Source organism: Thamnophis elegans, chromosome 13 (assembly GCF_009769535.1).
Source record: "Thamnophis elegans isolate rThaEle1 chromosome 13, rThaEle1.pri, whole genome shotgun sequence".
Classification (NCBI taxonomy): Eukaryota; Metazoa; Chordata; class Lepidosauria; order Squamata; family Colubridae; genus Thamnophis; species Thamnophis elegans.
In genome coordinates this window covers 4,567,875-4,588,936 of record NC_045553.1, presented here as the reverse complement: position 1 = coordinate 4,588,936, position 21,062 = coordinate 4,567,875, and the positions used below count along the sequence as shown (strand labels likewise).

Here is a 21,062-nt window from a genome sequence, read left to right as displayed (position 1 = left end):
TCTGCCCAATTCAGAAACAGCTCTGGATGGCCACAACATCCCTCCCTCCCCCCTTTCCTTCCTTCCTCCCCCATTTCCTTTCTTCCTTCCTTCCTTCCTTCCTCTCTCTCTCTCTCTCTCTCTCTCTCTCTCTCTCTCCCCCCCTTCCTCCCTCCATTTTATGTCTGCCCAATTCAAAAACAGCTCTGGATGGCCACAACATCCCTCCCTCCCTTCTTTCTTTCCTCCCTCCCACCTTTCCTTCCTTCCTCCCTGCCTTCCTCCCCCCTTCCTTCCTTCCTTCCTTGCTTCCTTCCCCCACCCCTCTCTCTCTCCCTTCCTTCCTCCATTTTATAAGTCTGCCCAATTAAAAAACAGCTCTGGATGGCCACAACATCCCTCCCTCCCTTCTTTCCTTCCTCCCCCCTTTCCTTCCTTCCTTCCTCTCTCTCTCTCCCTCTCTCCCTCTCCCTTCCTCCCTCCATTTTATAAGACTGCCCAATTCAAAAACAGCTCTGGATGGCCACAACATCCCTCCCTCCCTTCTTTCCTTACTCCCCCCTTTCCTTCCTTCCTTCCTTCCTTCCTTCCTTCCTTCCTTCCTCTCCCTCTCTCTCTCTCCCTTCCTCCCTCTATTTTATAAGTCTGCCCAATTAAAAAACAGCTCTGGATGGCCACACTCCCCTCCCTCCCAAATGTAGGGACCAGTATATTGTTGATTCTTCCTTCCTCGTGCATCGAATTACGTGTTGCGCTAAACTAAAAACCTCAGCGATGGGTTCCTGAAATGTTTCGGTGTTTTTACACCCCTGCGTACAACACGCTGGAATTGATTTTTCTCCCTCCTTCCCTCCCTTCCCTCCGAAGGCCATGAAGGCAAGCTCGGAAGCCACCGAGTTGCTCCAGAACATCCGCCAAGCCAAAGAGAGGGCCGAGAAAGAGCTGGAGAAGCTGCAGAACCGGGAGGATTCCAATGAAAGCATGAAGAAGAAATTGCTGGAAGCCGAGGTGAGCAAAGTGGTCACTTCGACACGCTCCAGGCTTCCGGTGTAATGAAAAGAAAAAAAAAGTCCTGGCTTTCTTCGCTGACTGAAACTTTTGCTTAAAGACGATTTGCGGGGTTTTTTTGGGGGGTAGGGATTTGAACCGAAGTTTAGCTGGGCAGAAGGGAATTGGAAGAGCAGGCGGCCAGCAGTTCGTGGTCACCTGAGCTTGTAGTGGGAATCCACAGTTCCTTAATTTGGAGCTGGCCGAATTCATATGGTACTTGCCGATAAGCCGGGTATTTTGGGGGGGCGGGAGGGGGGAATGTCTGGACCAAACATAATTTCTAACATTGGATTTTCCCCCTTACCAGAGGGAGCCCCCTTGTGGAGTACTGTAAAGCCGTTACTTCGCTGGGCTGCACAGTAGAAGCCATTTTATGGCAGTACAGTAGAAGCCATTTTAAGGCACAACAGGCTGTATCTTAACAGAACACACACCCTGGGAGGTTCTAGGGGTGTCTTAGAGAAGGGAGGGGAGAGAAGGGGAGGGAAGGGAAGAGAATGTTGGATTTTCCCCCTTACCAGAGGGAGCCCCCTTGTGGAGTACTGGGAAGCCGCTACTATGGCAACTCCACTGTGCCGTACAGTAGAAGTCATATTAAGGCAGTACAGTGGAAGCCATTTTAAGGCACAACAGGCTGCATCTTAACAGAACACACACACCCTTGAGGGGTTTTAGGGGTGTCTTATCCCCGACAGTATTTGTTTCTAAAGAGTAAGTCATCTGTGTACCAAGTTTGGTTGAAATTGCTCGAGGCATCCAGAGTTATGCTGCGGGACACACACACACGGACTCAGCCATTTTTATATATAGATGGCCGAGTTGTCATTAAAGAATCATTGCCATTTTTTCCCCTTTTTTGTTGTTTTCCAAACGGTTTGGGCTTTCTCCAGTGGTGGGATCCTACCAGTTTAACAACCAGTTCGGTGATTTCCACTTTGCCCGAAAACCAGTAGAATGAGGTGATCATCCGGATTCTTTTGTGTGTTTGTGTGTATGTAGTTCATTTTGCCTTCCTGTCTGAACTTTTGTCTAGGAACGACGCCATTCTCTGGAGAACCAAGTGAAGCGGCTGGAGACGGTGGAGCGGCGAGAGAACCGGCTAAAAGAAGATATCCAGACCAAATCTCAGCAAATCCAGCAGATGGCCGATAAAATTCTGGTGGGTAGCAATGAAAAAAGAGAGAGAGAGAAAGAGTCTTCAAACGGAGTGAGAGATATTTGGGTGGGAAGTGTTAAAAGACAGAAAAAGAAGTAGAAGATTTCAAATTATTAAACTTCTGCAGCTGGGCGGGGGGGACACAGGTAAAATTTATCAAGAGTTCCTTGTTAATAAGGCCACAGGTTGATGAGGCTTAAAAGTGATGTGGTTGCTGCTTTAGCTTTCAAACTTTCTCAGGGGTGCTTGGCAGCAACCATAAACCACGAAAATCCACCCCAATAAAAAAGTATTTGCACATTCATTCATACAGAATAGTCTTGCCTCCTTTCAGCTCTGGTTTGTTGACACAATAGTGCTTTTCAAAAGGCAACTGCGCTTCCTTGAAAATGCAATGAAGGAAGAAAGAAAGGAAAGGAAAAAAAGAAGGAAGGGAGGGAGGAAGGAAGGAGAAGAGAGAGAAAGGAAGAAAAGAAAGAAGGTGAGAAAAAATGAAAGAAAAAGGAAGGAAGAAATGAACAAAGAAGGAAGGAAGAAAAAGGGGAAGGAAGGAGAGAAAGGAAGAAAAGAAAGAAGGCAAGAAAAAAGGAAGGAAGAAGGAAATAAAAAAGTAAAAGGAAAGAAGGAAGAAAAAGAAGGAGGGAGAGAGAAAAAGGAAAAAATGAAGGAAGGCAAGAAAAAATAAAGAAAAAAGGAAGGAAGAAGGAAAAAAGAAAGAAAAGGAAAGAAGGAAGAAAGAAAGAAAAAGGAAGGGAGAGAAGAGAGAAAGGAAGAAAAGAAAGAAGGCAAGAAAAATGAAAGAAAAAGGAAGGAAGAAAGAAAGAAATAAGGAGGGAAGGAAGAAAAAGGGGAAGGAAGGAGAGAAAGGAAGAAAAGAAAAAATGCAAGAAAAAAGAAAGGAAGGAAGGAAGAAGGAAAGAAAAAAGTAAAAGGAAAGAAGGAAGAAAAAGAAGAAAGAGAAAAAGGAAAAAAGGAAGGCAAGAAAAAAATAAAGAAAATGAAAGAAGAAAGAAAGAAAAAGAGGAAGGGAGGGAGGAGAGAAAGGAAGTAAAGAAAGAAGCCAAGAAAAAAGAAATAAAGAATGAAGGAAGGAGAGAGAAAACGGAAGAAAAAGGGAAGGCAAGAAAGGAAAAGAAACAGAAAAAGGAAGGAAGAAAAGGAAAGAAGAAGGAAGGAAGAAACAAAGGAAGGAAAGAAAGAAAAAAGGGAAGAAATGAAGAGAAAGAAGCAGGGAAGGAAGGAAAAAGAAAGAAAGAAAATTAATTAATTCTTGGATAGGCCAGAAATAATGACGCTTCCACCCCAACCCGCTGTCTTCTGTGGGCGGCCTTCCAATCCCCCGCTTACTCCCCCAATTTCCCCCCCTCCCGGGGCCTTTCCCACAGCGTCTCCCGGGCTCCTCCTGGTTCTTGTGCTTCCCACGGAAGAACCTTGGCTCCCAATTGCCGCAACAGACGCTCCCCGGCTCGAAGGAAGGGCTGTTTCGTAAACTCCCTGCCCGTCATCATGTTGGAGTTTATGTGACAACGAGGCCTGCATAGCCAAGCTGGAGAAGCCTTGGCAATCCCGCCTGTGTCCCTAAATCTGCCGGGTTTTCCCTGTTGGAGAAGGACTGAATTAATCATCTTAACTCTTTCCTCCCCAGAAATAATCTGACGATGCGAAATCCGCCGGGCGCCTTGGTAGGCTTCCAGCTCTTATGAAGAATAAAGGAGATTTTGCACAGAGAGCTCTCTAGCTGGTTAGAGTTCTTGGGCCCTGCGTTGATAGGTGGTCCAAATGTCAATTTATATGCACCAATATTGAGAGGTTACAGCTGGTCCTCAACCGGTGTGTGTGTGTGTGTGTGTGTGATTGATTTTATTTTATTTTATTTTATTTCATTTATATGCCGCCCTTTTCCCCAAAGGGGACTCAGGGCGGCTCACAATTCAAATCAGGGAAGGGGGGTACAGAAAGAAAATAAAAAGACAAAACATAACAATACATAATTTAAAAACACACAACAGTCGTACCATTCGAGACGGGGGGGGCAACAGCTCTTTGGCCCCAGGCCTGTCGGAACAGCCAGGTTTTAAGGGCTTTGCGGAAGGCCTGGAGGGTGGTGAGGGTTCGAATCTCCACGGGGAGTTCGTTCCAGAGGGTCGGAGCAGCCACAGAGAAGGCTGTCCTCCGGGTAGTTGCCAGTCGACACTGGCCGGCGGATGGAATTCGGAGGAGGCCTAATCTGTGGGATCTAATCGGTCTGTTGGAGGTAATTGGCAGCAGGCGGTCTCTCAAGTACCCAGGTCCAATACCATGAAGGGCTTTATAAGTGACGACTAGCGCCTTGAAGCGTATCCGAAGACCAATAGGCAGCCAGTGCAGCTCGCGGAGGATAGGTGTTACGTGGGTGAACCGAGGTGCACCCACGATCGCTCGCACGGCTGCATTCTGGACAAGCTGAAGTCTCCGAATGCTCTTCAAGGGCTGCCTTGAAGTGTGTGTGTATATGTGTGTGTGTGTGTGTGTGTGTGTATCATCTTAAAAGACTCTTTAGTTCCTCTTTCGAAGAGGCAGAAGAACTAGAGAGAGAGAGAGAAGAGAGAGAGGGAGAGAGATCTCTTCGAAAGAGGAACTAAAGAGCCTCTTGATGTGGGTGAAGGAGAGTGCAAAAGTTGGCTTGAAAACCCAACATTAAAAAAAACCTAAGATCATGGCATCCCACCCTCTCAATTCCTGGCAAATAGATGGGGAGGAAATTGAGGTAGTGGCCGATTTAATTTTCCTGGGCTCCAAGATCACGTCAGATGGGGACGGCAGCCAAGAAATTTCTTCCTCCTGGGGAGGAAAGCGATGGTAAATCTAGACAGCCTACTAAAAAGCAGAGACATCCCCCTGCCAACAAAAGTGTGTCTAGTCAAGGCTGTGGTTTTCCCAGTTGCAATGGATGGCTGTGAAGGTTGGACCATAAGGAAGGCTGAATGCCAAAGAATGGAGGCCTTTGAACTTTGGCGCTGGAGAAGACTCCTGCATTGAGTCCCTTGGACTGCAAGGCCATCCAACCGATCCGTCCTAGAGGAGATCAACCCTGACTGCTCTTTAGAAGGCCAGATCCTGAAGAGGAAACTCAAAGACTTTGGCCACCTAATGAGAAGGAAGGACTCCCTGGAGAAGAGCCCGGGGGGGGGGAGGGCAGAGGGGACATGGCCAGCTCAATGTCACTCGTGGGGGGGGGGGGGCGCCACAGGCCACATCAAAGTACTCCACGGGCCGGATCCAGCCTCCGGGCCTAGAATTTGACACCCCCCCCCCCCCAGTCTAACCTATTGAAGAGAAAAATTAGGGGCAACAAGATAGCACTGTTGCAATATTTGAGGGGCTGCCCCAAAGAAGAGGGAGTCAAGCTATTCTCCAAAGCCCCTGAAGGCAGGACAAGAAGCAACGGGTGGAAACTAATCAAGGAGAGAAGCAACTTAGAACTAAGGAGAAATTTCCTGACAGTCAGAGCAATTAATCGGTGGAACAACTTGCCTCCAGAAGTTGTGAATTCAACACTGGAAGTTTTTAAGAAGAGATTGGACAAACCATTTGCCTGAAGTGGTGTAGAGTTTCCTGCCTAGGCAGGGGGTTGGACTAGAAGACCTCCAAGGCCCCATCCAACTCTTGTCATTCTCCAAAGCACCAGAAGGCAAGGCAAGAAACAATGGATGGAAAGTAATCAAGGAGAGAAGCAACTTGTGGAACTAAAGGAGGAATTTCCTAACGGTGAGAAGAAATTAACCAGTGGAACAACTGGCCTCCAGAAGTTGTGAGTGCTCCATCGCTGGACAACCATTTGACTGGGATGGTGTAAGATCTCCTGCCTTAGCCAGAGGGGGTTGGACTAGAAGACCTCGGAGGTCCGGCCTTACGATTCTGTGGTTTTTCTTGGCTTTGTATCGTTTTAATCCAAAATAAACTCTTGATATTCTGGAGCATCGTCCAGCAGCCGACAGGTTTGAGAACGGTTTCATCCGCCTCGGAGAGCCTTTTCTCGAAAGGAAGCAACCACTTGAGCCGGGATCTACTTCAAAGGAGAGAAGCGAAAAAGGAGAACAAGAGAAAGCGTTGCAAATCTTCATGTTTTCCCTGGGCTTTTAGCCGTGTAGGTGGAAGCTGAGAGCTTGCTATGGCAACAGAGGTAGGGCCAGCTGAGTAGGAGCTGCTGGAGAAGAAGATTTCAAGTGATTTTCTCTCTCTCCCTCTCTCTCTCTGTGCCCTGGAGTCTGCAACGGCTTTCAACTTTTGCACTTCTTGACTTTCTGGAAAGATCTATCCATTTTGGGCGAAATAGGTCAAAATGGTGGAGGGTTTTTGTGTGTGTGTGTGTGTGTATGTGTGTGTCAGAGGTGGGTTCCTACCGGTTCGCACCGGTTCGATAGAACCGGTTCATCAAATTTACCAAACCAGTTAGAAGAGGTTCCACCAGTGGACCCGGAAAGCAGGCCACACCTACAGAAGAGGTTCCAAATTTTTTTGAAACCCACCACTGGTGTGTGTGTGTGTGTGTGTTGCAGCTGCTGTTGTCGATTTGCCTTCGATTGCAGAGAGAGATGCGTGCTAGCCTGCAATTAAAAGAAAACTCAAAGGTGTTCGTATAATTGCTTTTGGGCTGTACCCCAATATCAGAAATTTAAAAAAAAAAATTGGCCTGGGCGGAAGCAGATGGGCTTCCCTGAGAATGAAAAAATAAACAGGAGTCAGAATATTAATGAAGTTTGGAACAGATTTTATGATTGGTATAAGACCAGGGGACGAGACCGGAACAAATTGTAAATAATGTGATTGGATAGAAGGATGGATAATGTACTTAGTAGATTGACAACTCATGGGTGGGATGATGTGCATATAATGTGTTTGTATGGCCATAACGGCTTCGCGGTGCTGCACTCTTTTCAATGCAAAAAGCAATAAAAATATATTTTTTAAAAATGGTTGGCAAACCTCTTCAGCACCAGGTGCTGTAAAGGGAATATATCCATGCTGGAAACCAAAACAGCAGCCCCAGGGGCGCAGGGGTGCGCCGGGAAGATCGTCTTCTGGTTTCCGGTGAGGGCATGTGTGCCCGGCCAGCTGGTCAACCCGGTTTCTGGCACGCATGTGTGTGAGAAGATCAGCTGGCTGGCGCACTGTGCACCCTGGAAACAGGAAGCGCAGCCATCCAGTGAGCTGGTGCGCACCAGGAAGACGATCTTCCAGTTTCCGGTACATGCATGCACGCCAGCCACATCATCTTCCCGTTCCTGGCGTGCATGCATGCACAAGGACCAGCTAGTTGGCACACATGTGCAAAGATCATGTTCCTGGCCTACGCACCAGCCCGCTGCTCCTCCGGTTTCCGGCGCATGTGAAAACCAGCTGGCTGGAACCCAGAGCAGCAACGCAGGACTGCTATGGCGAGGGCCATAGGTTCTCCATCGCAGGTATAGAGTCTCCTGCTTGGGTGGGGTTGGACTAGATGACCTACAGCGTCCCTTCCAACTCTGTTAAACTGTTAATCAGATGCCTGCAGGATCCAATCTGTGTCAGCCGTCGAGACCTGAGGATTTGGGGACTCGTGCTGGAGCCCATCCTCCGGGAATTTCTCTCGAACGGAATGTGTGCTGTTCTGAAACCACCACCCCCCCACACACACACACAAACAACAACACATCAACTCCTTGAGGGAGAAAGTTCCCCGAGGATGGGCTCCAGCATGAGTCTGAAAGCTCAGAAGGCCAAAAAAATAAAAATAAAAACCCACCCCTTCTTGTCCTGGTGAGCGACCCAGATTGGATCCTGCAAAACATTTATCCTGGGACCCACGTGGCTTTGCATCAAGCGATATTCAGAGTTCAGCCTACAGATGGGCCTGTAATTTATTCATGTGCAATGCAGAGAGAAGAATTGTCGGTCGTGCAGCCAGTTGGGAATGAAGGCATGAAGAAGCACTTCCCTTATTAAGGACGGCCTTTTCAAAAGCCCCGATTCATGTTTGAAATGCAGAAGATTTTTGAAGAGGGAGATAAAGATGAAAGCAGAACTTTCCCTTTTGGCATACATACATACATACATACATACATACATACATACATACATACATACATACATATAAAAGCCAAAACTCACCACTCACTTGTCATGAAATCTCCAGAACTGTAAAGCCTACAAACCTGAAATTTGGCCCGTATGTTCCTCTTGGCTTCTAGGAGCTCGCTAAGAAAGGATTTTTCGAAATGACCATCAACTCATCACTATTTCTTATACAGTATTATATTAACATGCGTTGATGCTAAGGAGCTAGACGTTCTACTCCCCCTCCCCACCTGAAAGGAACTCTGTTCCAACTGCCAGTTGCCTTATATGGACGCGGCCAGCGTGTGACTCATCCGGCCTGCGGGCTGGGAGTTTAGACATTCTACTCCCCCTCCCCATCTGAAAAGAACTGTTCCAACTGCCAGTTGCCTTATATGAGCTTGGCCAGAGCGTGACTCATCTGGCCTGCGGGCAACGAGTTTAGACATTCTACTCCCCCTCCCCACCTGAAAAGAACTCTGCTCCAACTGCCAGTTGCCTTATATTAATATGCTCTGATGCTAAGGAATTACACGTTCTACATGAATTTTCAAGCTTTAAGTGTCAATTTATCAAGCCCGATCACATAGCGAAGCACGGGTATCTCGTGTGTGTGTGTGTGTGTGTGTGTGTGTGTGTGTGTGTGTGTATGCTTCTGCGTTCAAAATGTTGAAAAAAATATCTTTTCTCCTAGGAACTGGAAGAGAAACACAGGGAAGCTCAGCTGGCGGCCCAACATCTGGAGCTGCACCTGAAGCAGAAAGAACAAATGTATGAAGAAAGGCTCAAAGTAAGAAGTGGATTTGACCCCCTGGAGACAGCCTGCGTTTCTCCTCCTGCCGCTCTGAGTCGGGAAAGGAAAGCAAATAACCACTTCACAGGGCTTTACAGCCCCTCTCTGAGCGGTTTACAAAGTCAGCCTCTTGCCCTCAACTATCTCTCTCTCTCTGTCTCTCTCTCTGTTTGTCTCTCTTTCTCTCTCTCTGTCTCTGTCTGTCTGTCTCTCTCTCTCTCTGTCTCACTCTCATTAAACAATAAGAGTTCTGCTGCCTGCTCTCAATTTCTCCCTCCCTCCAATCTATGTCTCTCATCTATATCTGTCTGTCTGTCTATCTGTCATCCATCCATCTATCCATCCAGTGTCTATCTATATCTATCTATCTGTCATCTATCCATCCATCCATCCATCATTTCTGTCATCTATCTTATCTATCATCCATCTATCCAAGATGTCTATCATCTATATGTATCTGTCATCTATCTTATCTATCCATCCATCCATCCATCATGTTTATCATCTATATGTATCTGTCATCTATCTGTCTGTCATCCATCCATCTATCCATCCATCCAGTGTCTATATCTATGTCATCTATCTATCCATCCATCCATCCATCCATCATGTCTGTCATCTATCTTATCTATCATCCATCTATCCAAGATGTCTATCATCTATATGCATCTGTCTGTCATCTAATCTATCCATTCATCCATCCATCCATCCATCCATCCATCATGTTTATCATCTATATGTATCTGTCATCTATCTATCTGTCTGTCTGTCTGTCATCCATCTATCCATCCATCCAGTGTCTATATCTATCTGTCTGTCATCCATCCATCCATCCATCCATCCATCCATCCATCCATCCATCCATCCATCATGTTTATCATCTGTATGTATCTATCATCTGTCTGTCTGTCTATCATAGGCATGCATGCACAAACGTACACACACAGACACACACATACACAGAGTTTCCTCTCTGAGCCCTCCAAAAACTGCCTCCCTCAAAGTAAGCTATTGAAATTGAGCAGCAAACTGTCCAATCATGGGGTTTTTTGCTGCCCAGTTAGCTCAGCTCTTGCAGTAAATTACAAAGGAAACCTCGCACAAGGGGAGGATTCCTGCTGCGGTCTTTCTCTTGGTGCGACGGTGCGGCTGCTGTGCGCTGCGCAGCCTGTTCTGACCTAGGCTTCACAATCTTAGTCCCCAAAATCCTCTTTTTATTTCAACGGCTGTGAATTGCGATTCCCAAATAGTTTGTAAAGAGTCCGACAGAAGTCTGCCAAAGTCTTTCGGGCTGATAAGCACCCACCTTTATCTCCCTTGAAACGCTGCCAGAGGCCTAATCGCCAATTTGTTTTGCAAGGCCAAAGTCAAACAGGACTTTCTCAGAACTTGAACCATACCCGCCCAGGCAGAAAACCAATTCCTGGCCCCCAGTTGAGGGCCAAAATCTTGATTTATTACGCCAGGGAACACGGTACCGTTACGGACCCTTCTAAAATTAAGGGAAGAGGATTCTTGGGGCATCATTCAGTGGTGGGTTCCTCTCCCCGTCGCTACCAGTGCGCTGCTCACGGGGCCGCGTGTCCTGTTCGTGCATGCGCGCTAAGCATGCATGCGGACTCCACCGCCAGCTGCTTGTCGGAGCTGGCGCAGGTGCTGCACTCTGCGCGCGCATGCACAATTGGTTGGTTCCTTTAAAAACAGGTATAAGTAAGTATAATCTTTATTGTCATTGTACTTAAAATACAACCAAATTGGTATAGAACGCGGGAAGGCCACCGTACCGGTACGCTCCCGGCTACTACCGATACGGCTGTGCTAGGCCATACCGGCCGGAACCCACCACTGGTGTCCTTCTTTCCCCCTTCGTGCGCCCCTTTTTCAAGAAATCCCTGGGTAGGTCCAGAAAGAGCTTTAAGTGATTGTTAAGGAGAAGGATGAGGCTCAAATTGCCATGGAACTGTTGAGCGGCTGTTCAGAAGTCAGGTTGACCCAGGCAGGAAAAAATACGAAGAAAGAATCTAATGAAACTCGTGCCAAGTCATGTTCACAGCGCCAGGCAACTGAGCAATTAGACTCTTGAGTGGCCCTGACTTTTTAGCTGGACATGCCAGCCTTCAAATATTTTTTCTTTTTTGTTCCTGTTATGAAACATCTAGAAGGCATGTAGGAGGGTGTGGGGGTTTGGTGGCCAATCTTCATTAGCATCCAGACACGGACATCCCTCTAAACTCTGCTGAAGACATTACCTAGCCTGGTAAGGAAGCGTTTGGGAAACCGACCCACAAGTTCAGAGAATGAAATCTTGGTCCAATATCTATCTGTCCATCTATCTGCCATTCATCCATCCAATATCTCTGTCATCTATCTATATCTGTCATCCATCCATCCATCCATCCAATATCTATCTATATATATTTGTCTGTCATCTATCTATCTATCTTATCTACCTACTCATCCATCCATCCATCATGTCTGTCATCTTATCTATCATCCATCCATCCATCCATCCATCCATCCACCCATTCAATATGTCTATCATTTATATGCATCTGTCTGTCTGTCATCTATCTATCTATCTATCTACCTACCTACCTACCTACCTACCTACCTACCTACCTACCATCTATCCATCCATCCATCCATCCTGTCATCTATCTTATCTATCATCCATCCATCCAAGATGTCTATCATCTATATGTATCTCTGTCATCTATCTATCTACCTACCATCCATCCATCCATCATGTCTGTCATCTATCTTATCTATCATCCATCCATTCATCCATCCAATGTCTATCTATATCTGTCTGTCATCTAGCTATCTAGTTATCTATCCTATCTAGCTATCTATCCACCCATCCATCCATCATGTCTGTCATCTATCTTATCTATCATCCATCCATCCATCCATCCATCATATTTATTATCTCTCTGTCTCACTCTCACTCTCATTAAACAATAAGAGTTCTGCTGCCGACTCGAATTTCTCCCTCCCTCCAATCTATATGTCTCTCATCTATATCTATCTGTCTGTCTATCTGTCATCCATCCATCCATCCATCCATCCAGTGTCTATTTATATCTATCTACCTGTCATCTATCCATCCATCCATCTTGTCTGTCATCTATCTTATCCATCCATCCATCCATCCATCCATCCATCCACCCATTCAATATGTCTATCATCTATGTGTATCGGTCTGTCATCTATCTATCTACCTACCATCCATCCATTCTGTCTGTCATCTATCTTATCTATCATCCATCCATCCAAGACGTCTATCTATATGTATCTGTCTGTCATCTATCTGTCTGTCTGTCTGTCTATCCTCATAGGCACGCGCGCACACACATTTTATGAGGTCTCTTGAATGCAGCATGTAGAATGCCACTCAAAGACCAACCAGAAAGATTTTGCCAATTCCCGAAAAAGGTTTGGCCTTCCGGTGTTTCTCCGACATATTTCCCAGGCATCCGAAACGGCTTGAGGCAAACCCAGATCTGCCTTAAGCCGTTTTAGACGCTTTAGACTTAAACTTGGCCTTCACCAAGTTTCGGCTGAACGTCGACAGGCCTCGAAGTAAGCCCCCCTTGTTTCCTCCTCCCCACAATTCTCCCTCCAGGTGCTGGACAACCAAATGAAGAAGGACCTGGCAGACAAAGATACTCTGGAGAACATGCTGAGGAAGCACGAGGAGGAAGCTCACGAAAAGTGCAAAATCCTCGCCGAGCAGAAAGCGGTAAGCGGGCGGGCGGGGGGGGGGGCTGCTCTTTAGATGCATTTCAATTAGCTTGACTCACCCGCCTCGTAGGTGATTCTTAGTCACATCCGAAATGTGTAAAATGCCACTTGACCCAAATGAGCAAGATTGCCTTTCGCGTGAGCTTTAACACGCAGTAATTGTCATATCAACATTGCCGGTGTCAAGGTATCTTTCCATGCACGGAGGAGCTGTTGAGAATTTGCCCGGGGGGCCTCCTGTTAGGAACCCGTGGGGAGCTTCCCCAACACGCCTGCCGAGCCCTTAGAGTGTTTGGAGCGGAGTTGGAAGACGGGAGCGCAATTCGGATAGAGCGCGGGGTGATTTCCATGAATTTCAGACAGAGGGGATTTGTTCTGACCGAGGATTCCCCAAACCACGAAGCAAACTCCTGGTCCCGACAAAACCTCTTTATTCAATTACTGTGAATTCTGCTCATTCACCTCCAGCAAAGTCTTTCAAGGGAGGATTCACAGTCACAGACCTTATCTGGCTTGGAGAGCTGCCAGGCCGAGATCTGCAGAACTTGGCAAGGAGTCTCGGAGAGTCACAAACCAATGAAACGAATTGATTGTCTCCTGCAAACTCCACTCCCCTTTCGCTCCTCTTTTATGTCCTCTGGGTGGGGCCATTCACCGTCCATCTGTGGCCTTCCTCCCAAGTCGACCCCTGCCCTTTAGCTGTTCCCTTCGTCTGGCAGCTCTGCGCATGCACACATCGGGAACAGGCTCCAGCTGTTCTTCTGCCCCACTGATGTCTGGCAACACAGAGTCTTCCCCAGACTCCAGGACTGGCCCCATGTTCCTCCCCACCTCCTCATCCACTGAATCTGCCACCAACTCCTCTGGCCACTGACGAGCCACAACCGAAGTCTCTTAGAAGAGACTTTAGGAAACGCTTAGAAACATTTGGTGAAGCAGCCTTTCCGGGAGGATGGCCAGCACCATCCTTGGTTTTATTCTAGAGGCGAGAAAGGCATCACCCCTTCCGATATTTTCATCATTGGGGTGCAGTTCAAGGTACTCCTTGCCCCCTTTAAAGACCTACCTGGCTTGGTAGTAGAGTCGGAGCGACTGGATGGAGCTGAGCCTTTCCTGGCTGGCTGCCCTTCCTGACACCTCTGTGGAGTTCACAGCAGATTTTTTTTTTCTTTGCGCCCTAGCATGGCTGCCTTGGGGGAATTCTGGGAGTCGAAGTCTACAAGTCTTGTAGACTTGTCCAAGATTGGAAACGGTTTCCTTGGATTTAAATACTTGACTATGTGCCCTGGGATTTGGAAGGGCCCCCCTTCCGTTGGCTCTACTGTTAGTAGATGAATCATCATGGCTGCTGTTTGTGTTTATTTATCTCGTGGGTGTTTTTACCCTTTTTAATGGTTTTTAAAAAAATAATTTTAGGACGGTAAGCCGGCCAGAGTCAATGGGTTGAGTCGGGCGGCTGGAGAAATGGAATAAATCCATCCTGGTTTGAACATCGCTATTAATACAGCTGTATTAATGGAGTGCGGTGGCGGGGGGGATATGTCTTTCTTCAGATGATCAACGCGATGGATTCGAAGATCAGATCCCTGGAGCAGAGAATAGTGGAATTGTCTGAAGCTAACAAGCTGGCAGCAAACAGCAGCCTGTTTACTCAGAGGAACATGTAAGCATAAATGCTACTATTATGTTGTCTTGACTCACACCCGTCTGGAGCACTTGAGCAAGCCTGTTACTCAATGTGTAGCGCCCCCTTTTGAATTCGGAGCAGGGATAGGCCTGAACAGCCACCGCAGAGAACATCTCTCCCCTAATTGCATCCTGTCTGTCTGTCGCCAGACGGTGTGTATTTATTTATTTATTTTATTTATTTAATCGATTTATAGGCCGCCCAATCCCAGAGGCCATGAGAGTGGGCAAGGTCCGGATTTCTGGGGGTAGCTTGTTCCAAAGGGTCGGAGCAGCCACAGAGAAGGCTCTCCTCTGGGGAGCCGCCAGCCAGCATTGTCTGGCTGACGGCATCTGAAGGAGGCCCACCCTGTGGGATCTCACCGGCCGTTGGGAGGAATGGGGCAGTAGGCGGTCTCTGGCCCTAAGCCATGTAGGGCTTTAAAGATAATAACCAACACCTTGAATTGCATAGGTATCCAGTGGAGCTCGCAGAGGATAGGTGTAACGTGGGTGTACCTAGGTACACCCAATATCGCTCGCGCAGCTGCATTCTGTATGCAGTCTTGGCATCTTTATCTGGAATTGCAGGAGATATCTAAAATCTTGCAAGTTGTGGGCCAGTTACGTTTCTCCTGGGAGAAACCTCCGAAGGACCAGGCTGGCGAGGGGGCTAGTCTAGGGGAAGGGGGGAAGAACTAGTGGGAGACATGATAGTGGTCTTCCAATATTTGAGGGGCTGCCCCAAAGAAGAGGGGTGGGGGATGTCAACCTATTCTCCAAAGCGCCAGAAGGCCAGTCAAGGAGCAACGGATGGAAACTAATCAAGGAGAGAAGCAACCTGGAATGAAAGAGAAACTTCCTAACAATGAAAACAATTAACCAGTGGAACAACTCGCCAGCAGAGGTTGTGGGTGTCCCCTCACTGGAAATTTTCAAAAATGGACTGGATAGCCACCTGTCTGAAATGGGATGGGGTTTCCTGCTTGAACAGGGGGTTGGACTAGAAGACCTCCAAGGTTCCTCTCAACTCTGTTATTCTGTTATAGATCATGTAAATGACCTTGCACTAGATAGATGGATGGATGGATGGATGGATGGATGGATGGATGGATGGATAGGTGCATGGATGGATAGGTGCATGGATGGATGGATGGATAGGTGCATGGATGGATGGATGGATAGGTGAATGGATGGATAGGTGGATGGATGGATAAGTGAATGGATGGATAGGTGGATGGATGGATAGATGGATGGATGGATAGATGGAAGGAGGGATGGATGGATGGATAAATGGATGGATGGATGGATAGATGGATGGATAGATAGATGCGTTGGATAGGTGGATGGATGGATGGATAGGTGCATGGATGGATGGATGGATGGATAGGTGAATGGATGGATAGGTGGATGGATGGATGGATAGATAGATAGATAGATGGATGGATAGATGGAAGGAGGGATGGATGGATGGATAAATGGATGGATGGATGGATGGATAGATGGATGGATAGATAGATAGATGCATTGGATAGGTGGATGGATGGATGGATAGGTGAATGGATGGATGGATAGGTGGATGGATGGATGGATGGATGGATAGGTGGATGGATGGATGGATGGATGGATAGATAGATAGATAAATGGATGGATAGATGGATGGATGGATAGATAGATGGATGGATGGATAGATAGATAGATGCATTGGATGGATGGATAGGTGGATGGACGGACGGATGGATGGATGGATAGGTGGATGGATGGATGGATAGATAGATGCATTGGATGGATGGATAGGTGGATGGACGGACGGATGGATGGATGGATAGGTGGATGGATGGATGGATAGGTGGGTGGGTGGATGGATAGGTGGATGGATGGATGGATAGGTGGATGGATGGATGGATAGGTGGATGGATGGATGGATGGATAGATAGATAAATGGATGGATAGATGGATGGATAGATAGATAGATAGATGGATGGGTAGATGGATGGATGGATGGATAGATAGATAAATGGATGGATGGATAGGTGGATGGATAGATAGATAAATGGATGGATGGGTAGATAAATGGATGGATGGATGGATAGGTGGATGGATGGATGGATAGATAAATGGATGGATGGATAGATAGATAGATAGATAGATAGATAGATAGATAGATAGATAGATAAATGGATGGATAGATAAATAAATTGATGGATAGATGGATGGATGGATAGAGGGATGGATGGATGGATGGATAGATAGATAGATAGATAGATAGATAGATAGATAGATAGATAGATAGATAGATAGATAGATAGATAAATGGATGGATGTATGGATGTATGGATGTATGGATAGATAAATGGATGGATGAATGGATGGATGGATGGATAGATAGATGATAGATAGATAGATAGATAGATAGATAGATAGATAGATAGATAGATAGAGTAAGCCCAGCTGGTCATTAGCTAGATCATATTAGTGGCCTGTGGGATTTAAAATTATGAATTTGATGCTCCCTGCCTGCCTGAGGTCCGAAAGGTTGGTGATCCCTAGGTTAGATTATGTAACACTACCCCAACTCCATTTTTTTTAAAAAAAATGATATATCTATCTATCTATTTTTTTAGGAAAGCCCAAGAAGAGATGATTTCTGAGCTCAGGCAGCAGAAATTTTATCTGGAAACTCAGGCTGGGAAATTAGAGGCTCACAACAATAAGCTGGAGGAACAGTTGGAAAAAATCAGCCATCAGGACCACACGGACAAGACTCACCTGCTGGAGTTGGAGACGAGGTTAAGAGAGGTAAAAAATTATATATATATAATTATATATTATATATAATGTGTTTTTTTATTTGTGCTGATAAATAAATAAAGGGTTTATTTATACTAGTCTCCCTTTATTTATTTATCAGCACAAATAAAAAAACACAAATATAACAAAGGCAACAGTAAAAATATTGGGTTTCTGTCGTGATGGACTCTTGTGACGAGCTGAATGACAGATGATGGAAGCAGTTAGCTTCCTCCCATAATTGGGGCTTACCAGGGGTTGTAAAAATCTAATATATATATATATATATATATGGGGTGTTCCTACCGTTCACACGACCGAGTAACTACCATTTCTGCAGGCCTGCCTTTCTTAAGGACATCCGCCAATCCTACAAGATCAGATAACTCTCCTTAGTCCCTTTCCTGAAATATTGCCCTGGATGGGAGTTAGTTACGGGCAGCAACCTTTTAAAACTAGCACGGTGCCCTAGAGGGAAGAAATTAGTTTCCCGTTTAATCAGATGGCATCGAGTCTGTTTCTCAAATGCCAGAACACGTTTTTGGCAGGGTGTAAACAGAGACAAAAGGCTGTGTGTGTGTGTAGGGGGGGGGAACTATCAAATTATCAACAAGCACATTTGTGATCATCTGTGGCTTCCAGAGATTGATTCTTGATAGGTCAGAGCAATACCGTTGAGTTGAAACATGGAAGTTCCTTTTCTTCCACATTTGCATTAACCAGCGAAAGGAGGAGCCAGATTGTTGGGGGCAAGAGGATGACTCTGTAAACCGCTTAGAGAGGGCTGGAAAGTACTGTGAAGCAGGATATAAGTCTAAGGTCTATTGCTATTGCTCTCTCTCCCTCTACCTATCATCCATCCATCCATCTATCTACTGTATCTATCTATCTTCCATCTATCTTCTATCTACCTATCCTTTCTTTTTCTTTCTTTCTTTCTTTCTTTCTTTCTTTCTTTCTTTCTTTCTTTCTTTCTTTCTTTCTCTTTCTTTCTTTCTTTCTTTCTTTCTCTGTCTGTCTGTCTGTCTGTCTTCCAAATAGCATCCAAACTCAGAGTCCAAGGCAAAGGATTCCTCCAAGTTCCAATTTATTAAGAGAGCCATGTGGGCACATCTGAGAAAACCCAAATCTGAAAGCTTCCCGGTTTTCCCCAACCCATTGAAAGTTCAAGATCTTGCCCCCCACACCCACACCCACAAGTTCATCCCATGGTCCAATCTCCCACTGCCACGCTGGCAGCTTCCACCCATCCAGTTCCGGTCAGATGCAGAGGTGCAAAGACAAAGGTTGACCTTGGCTTTCTAGAAAGAATGTTGTTATGGCTAAATAGCATTTAACTCCGTACAATCCCCCCTCCCATTTTCCCACAATAGAAAATTGCATAGTAGAATAATAGAAAGTGTGGCAGGCCAAAGACCCAAAAGAAAAGATCGCTGCAGGCCTGACACTGTCTGTCTGTCTGTCTGTCTGTCTGTCTATCTATCTATCTATCTATCTATCTATCTATCTATCTATCTATCTATCTATCTATCCATCCATATCTGTCTGTCTGTCTGTCTGTCTATCATCTATCCATCCATCTATCTCAGGGTTGACTCAGCCTTCAGTCCTTCCGAGGTTGGTAAATGACCCAGATGGTGGGGGAGAATAGGTTGACTCAGTAAACCGCTGAGAGAGGGCTGCAAAACACTGTGAAGCGGTATATAAGTCTAAGTGCTATTAAGAGTTGTGGTGGCACAGTGGTTAGAATGAAGAATTGCAGGCTGACTCTGCCAACTGCCAGCAGTTCGATCCTGACCGGCTCAAGGTTGACTCAGCCTTCCATCCTTCCGAGGTCGGTAAATGCAAACATGGAAGAAAAGGAACCTCCATGTTTCAGCCCAACAGTGTTGCTCTGACCTGTCAGAATCAATCTCGGAAAGCCTCAAAAACGGCCCGAAAAAATGAGCCAAGAAAAGATTTGAAAATGGGCCGAGAAAAGCCGAAGAAATGGGCCAAAAAGCCTAGAAAATGGGTGGAAAAAAGGCTCAAAAAAAGGTGTGCAGAGGCCGAAAAACCTTTTGTTTGTTGTTGTTTTCCTCTTCTTCTTTTTTAAAAAAATTGTTTTTATTAAACAAAAACACAGAGAAAAAAGGAATCATCTTTCGTTACATCTTATAGAAAGCGTGTCAATTGGTTACAGTTACATTCCGTGCGTTTCTTCCACAATCTTTTACATATACTTCATTCAAATTGAGTTGTACATTTTAGAATTTATGTCTTTTACTATCCCCGCGCAACAATTTTCATTTGATTACAGTTACTTAAACGTGTTTTTTAATCTAAAATCATTTATATTTCAAGACACAACCACCTACTGGCGTGCTTTCGCAATCTCAGTGAGTCTGCCATAATTTTACATCTTTATAACATATTCTAAAAAAGTGTCAGTTAGTAGGATATCTAACAGTTTCCAAGGTGGGGCGTGAGAGGCGTCACTGTATGGGTATTGTTACGGCCCAATTGCCTGGAGACTGAGATAAATCTGAGGACACTCCCTCTGTTCCTCCTGGTGACTCCCAGATTAACCTCAGTCTTTGGCCTAACAGGAGCTATTCAGTGACTCTCCAGTGAATAGTGTTAGTTAGGATTTTTTTTTGTGTAGTATTTTTCTCCCATTTTGTTACATCCACAGGATTTTTCTTGCAGCTTTATTTTTTTATTCTTCTCTCCTACCTCGAATTTTGCGCCCTTTCCTGCCTGCCTAGGCGCGATCCGCAACTCACAAATTAACGCTTATGTCCAATTTGCTTTTACTAGTACAACCAGTGGTGGGTTTCAAAAATTGTTCGAACCTATTCTGTAGGTGTGGCCTCCTTTGTGGGAGTGGCTTGCCGCCCATGTGTTTATAAGTCTACTGCTAAGTCTACTGCTATTTAGTTTAGTTTAGTTTCACTTTATTTGTATGCTGCCCTTTTCCCTGGGGGGACTCAGGGCGGCTCACAGTTCAAAAGGGGGGGGAGGACAAACAATTTACAACATAAAAGCACTACATCATTTAAGAACTCAACAGTCATACAATTCGAGTAGGGGTTAGAGTCTTTAACCCCAGGCCAGCCGGGATAGCCAGATTTTAAGTGCGGCGCGGAAGGTCTGGAGGGTGGTGAGGGTCCGGATCTCCACAGGGAGTTCGTTCCAGAGGGTCGGAGCAGCCACCGAGAAGGCTCTCCTCCGAGTAGTTGCCAGTCTACACTGGCTGGCTGATGGAATTCGGAGGAGGCCTAATCTATGCGATCTTATCGGTCTAGTGGAGGTGATTGGCAGTAGGCGGTCTCTCAAGTACCCAGATCCAATACCATGAAGGGCTTTGTAGGTGACAAGTAGCACCTTGAAGCGCACCCGGAGATCAACAGGCAGCCAGTGCAGCTCGCGGAGGATAGGTGTTACGTGGGTGAATCGAGGTGCACCCACGATCGCTCGCGCGGCTGCATTCTGGATCAGCTGAAGTCGCCGAATACTCTTCAAGGGCAGCCCCATGTAGAGCACATTGTAGTACTCCAGCCTAGAGGTCACAAGGGCACGAGTGACTGTTGTGAGGGCCTCCCGGTTCAGGTAGGGACGCAACTGGTGCACCAGGCGAACCTGGGCAAATGCCCCCCTGGTCACAGCTGACAAATGGTGTTCAAAAGTCAGCTGAGGGTCCAGGAGGACTCCCAAGTTGCGAACCCTATCTGAGGGGCGTACAATTTGACCCCCCAGCCTGAGAGATGGAACACTTGGCCAATTCGTGGGAGGGAAGCACAACAGCCACTCGGTCTTTTCTGGATTGAG

At 46.2% G+C, this 21,062-nt stretch overlaps 1 protein-coding gene across 1 annotated transcript in view; it reads left to right on the top strand.

The window, feature by feature from the left end:
- CIT (citron rho-interacting serine/threonine kinase) overlaps positions 1-21,062 on the top strand; it is a 156,677-nt gene that overhangs the window by 68,647 nt on the left and 66,968 nt on the right. Inside the window, 6 exon segments of the mRNA XM_032228836.1 lie at positions 847-987; positions 2,063-2,188; positions 8,955-9,050; positions 12,679-12,795; positions 14,351-14,460; positions 17,087-17,261. Coding sequence (XP_032084727.1) covers positions 847-987; positions 2,063-2,188; positions 8,955-9,050; positions 12,679-12,795; positions 14,351-14,460; positions 17,087-17,261 — 765 coding nt within the window.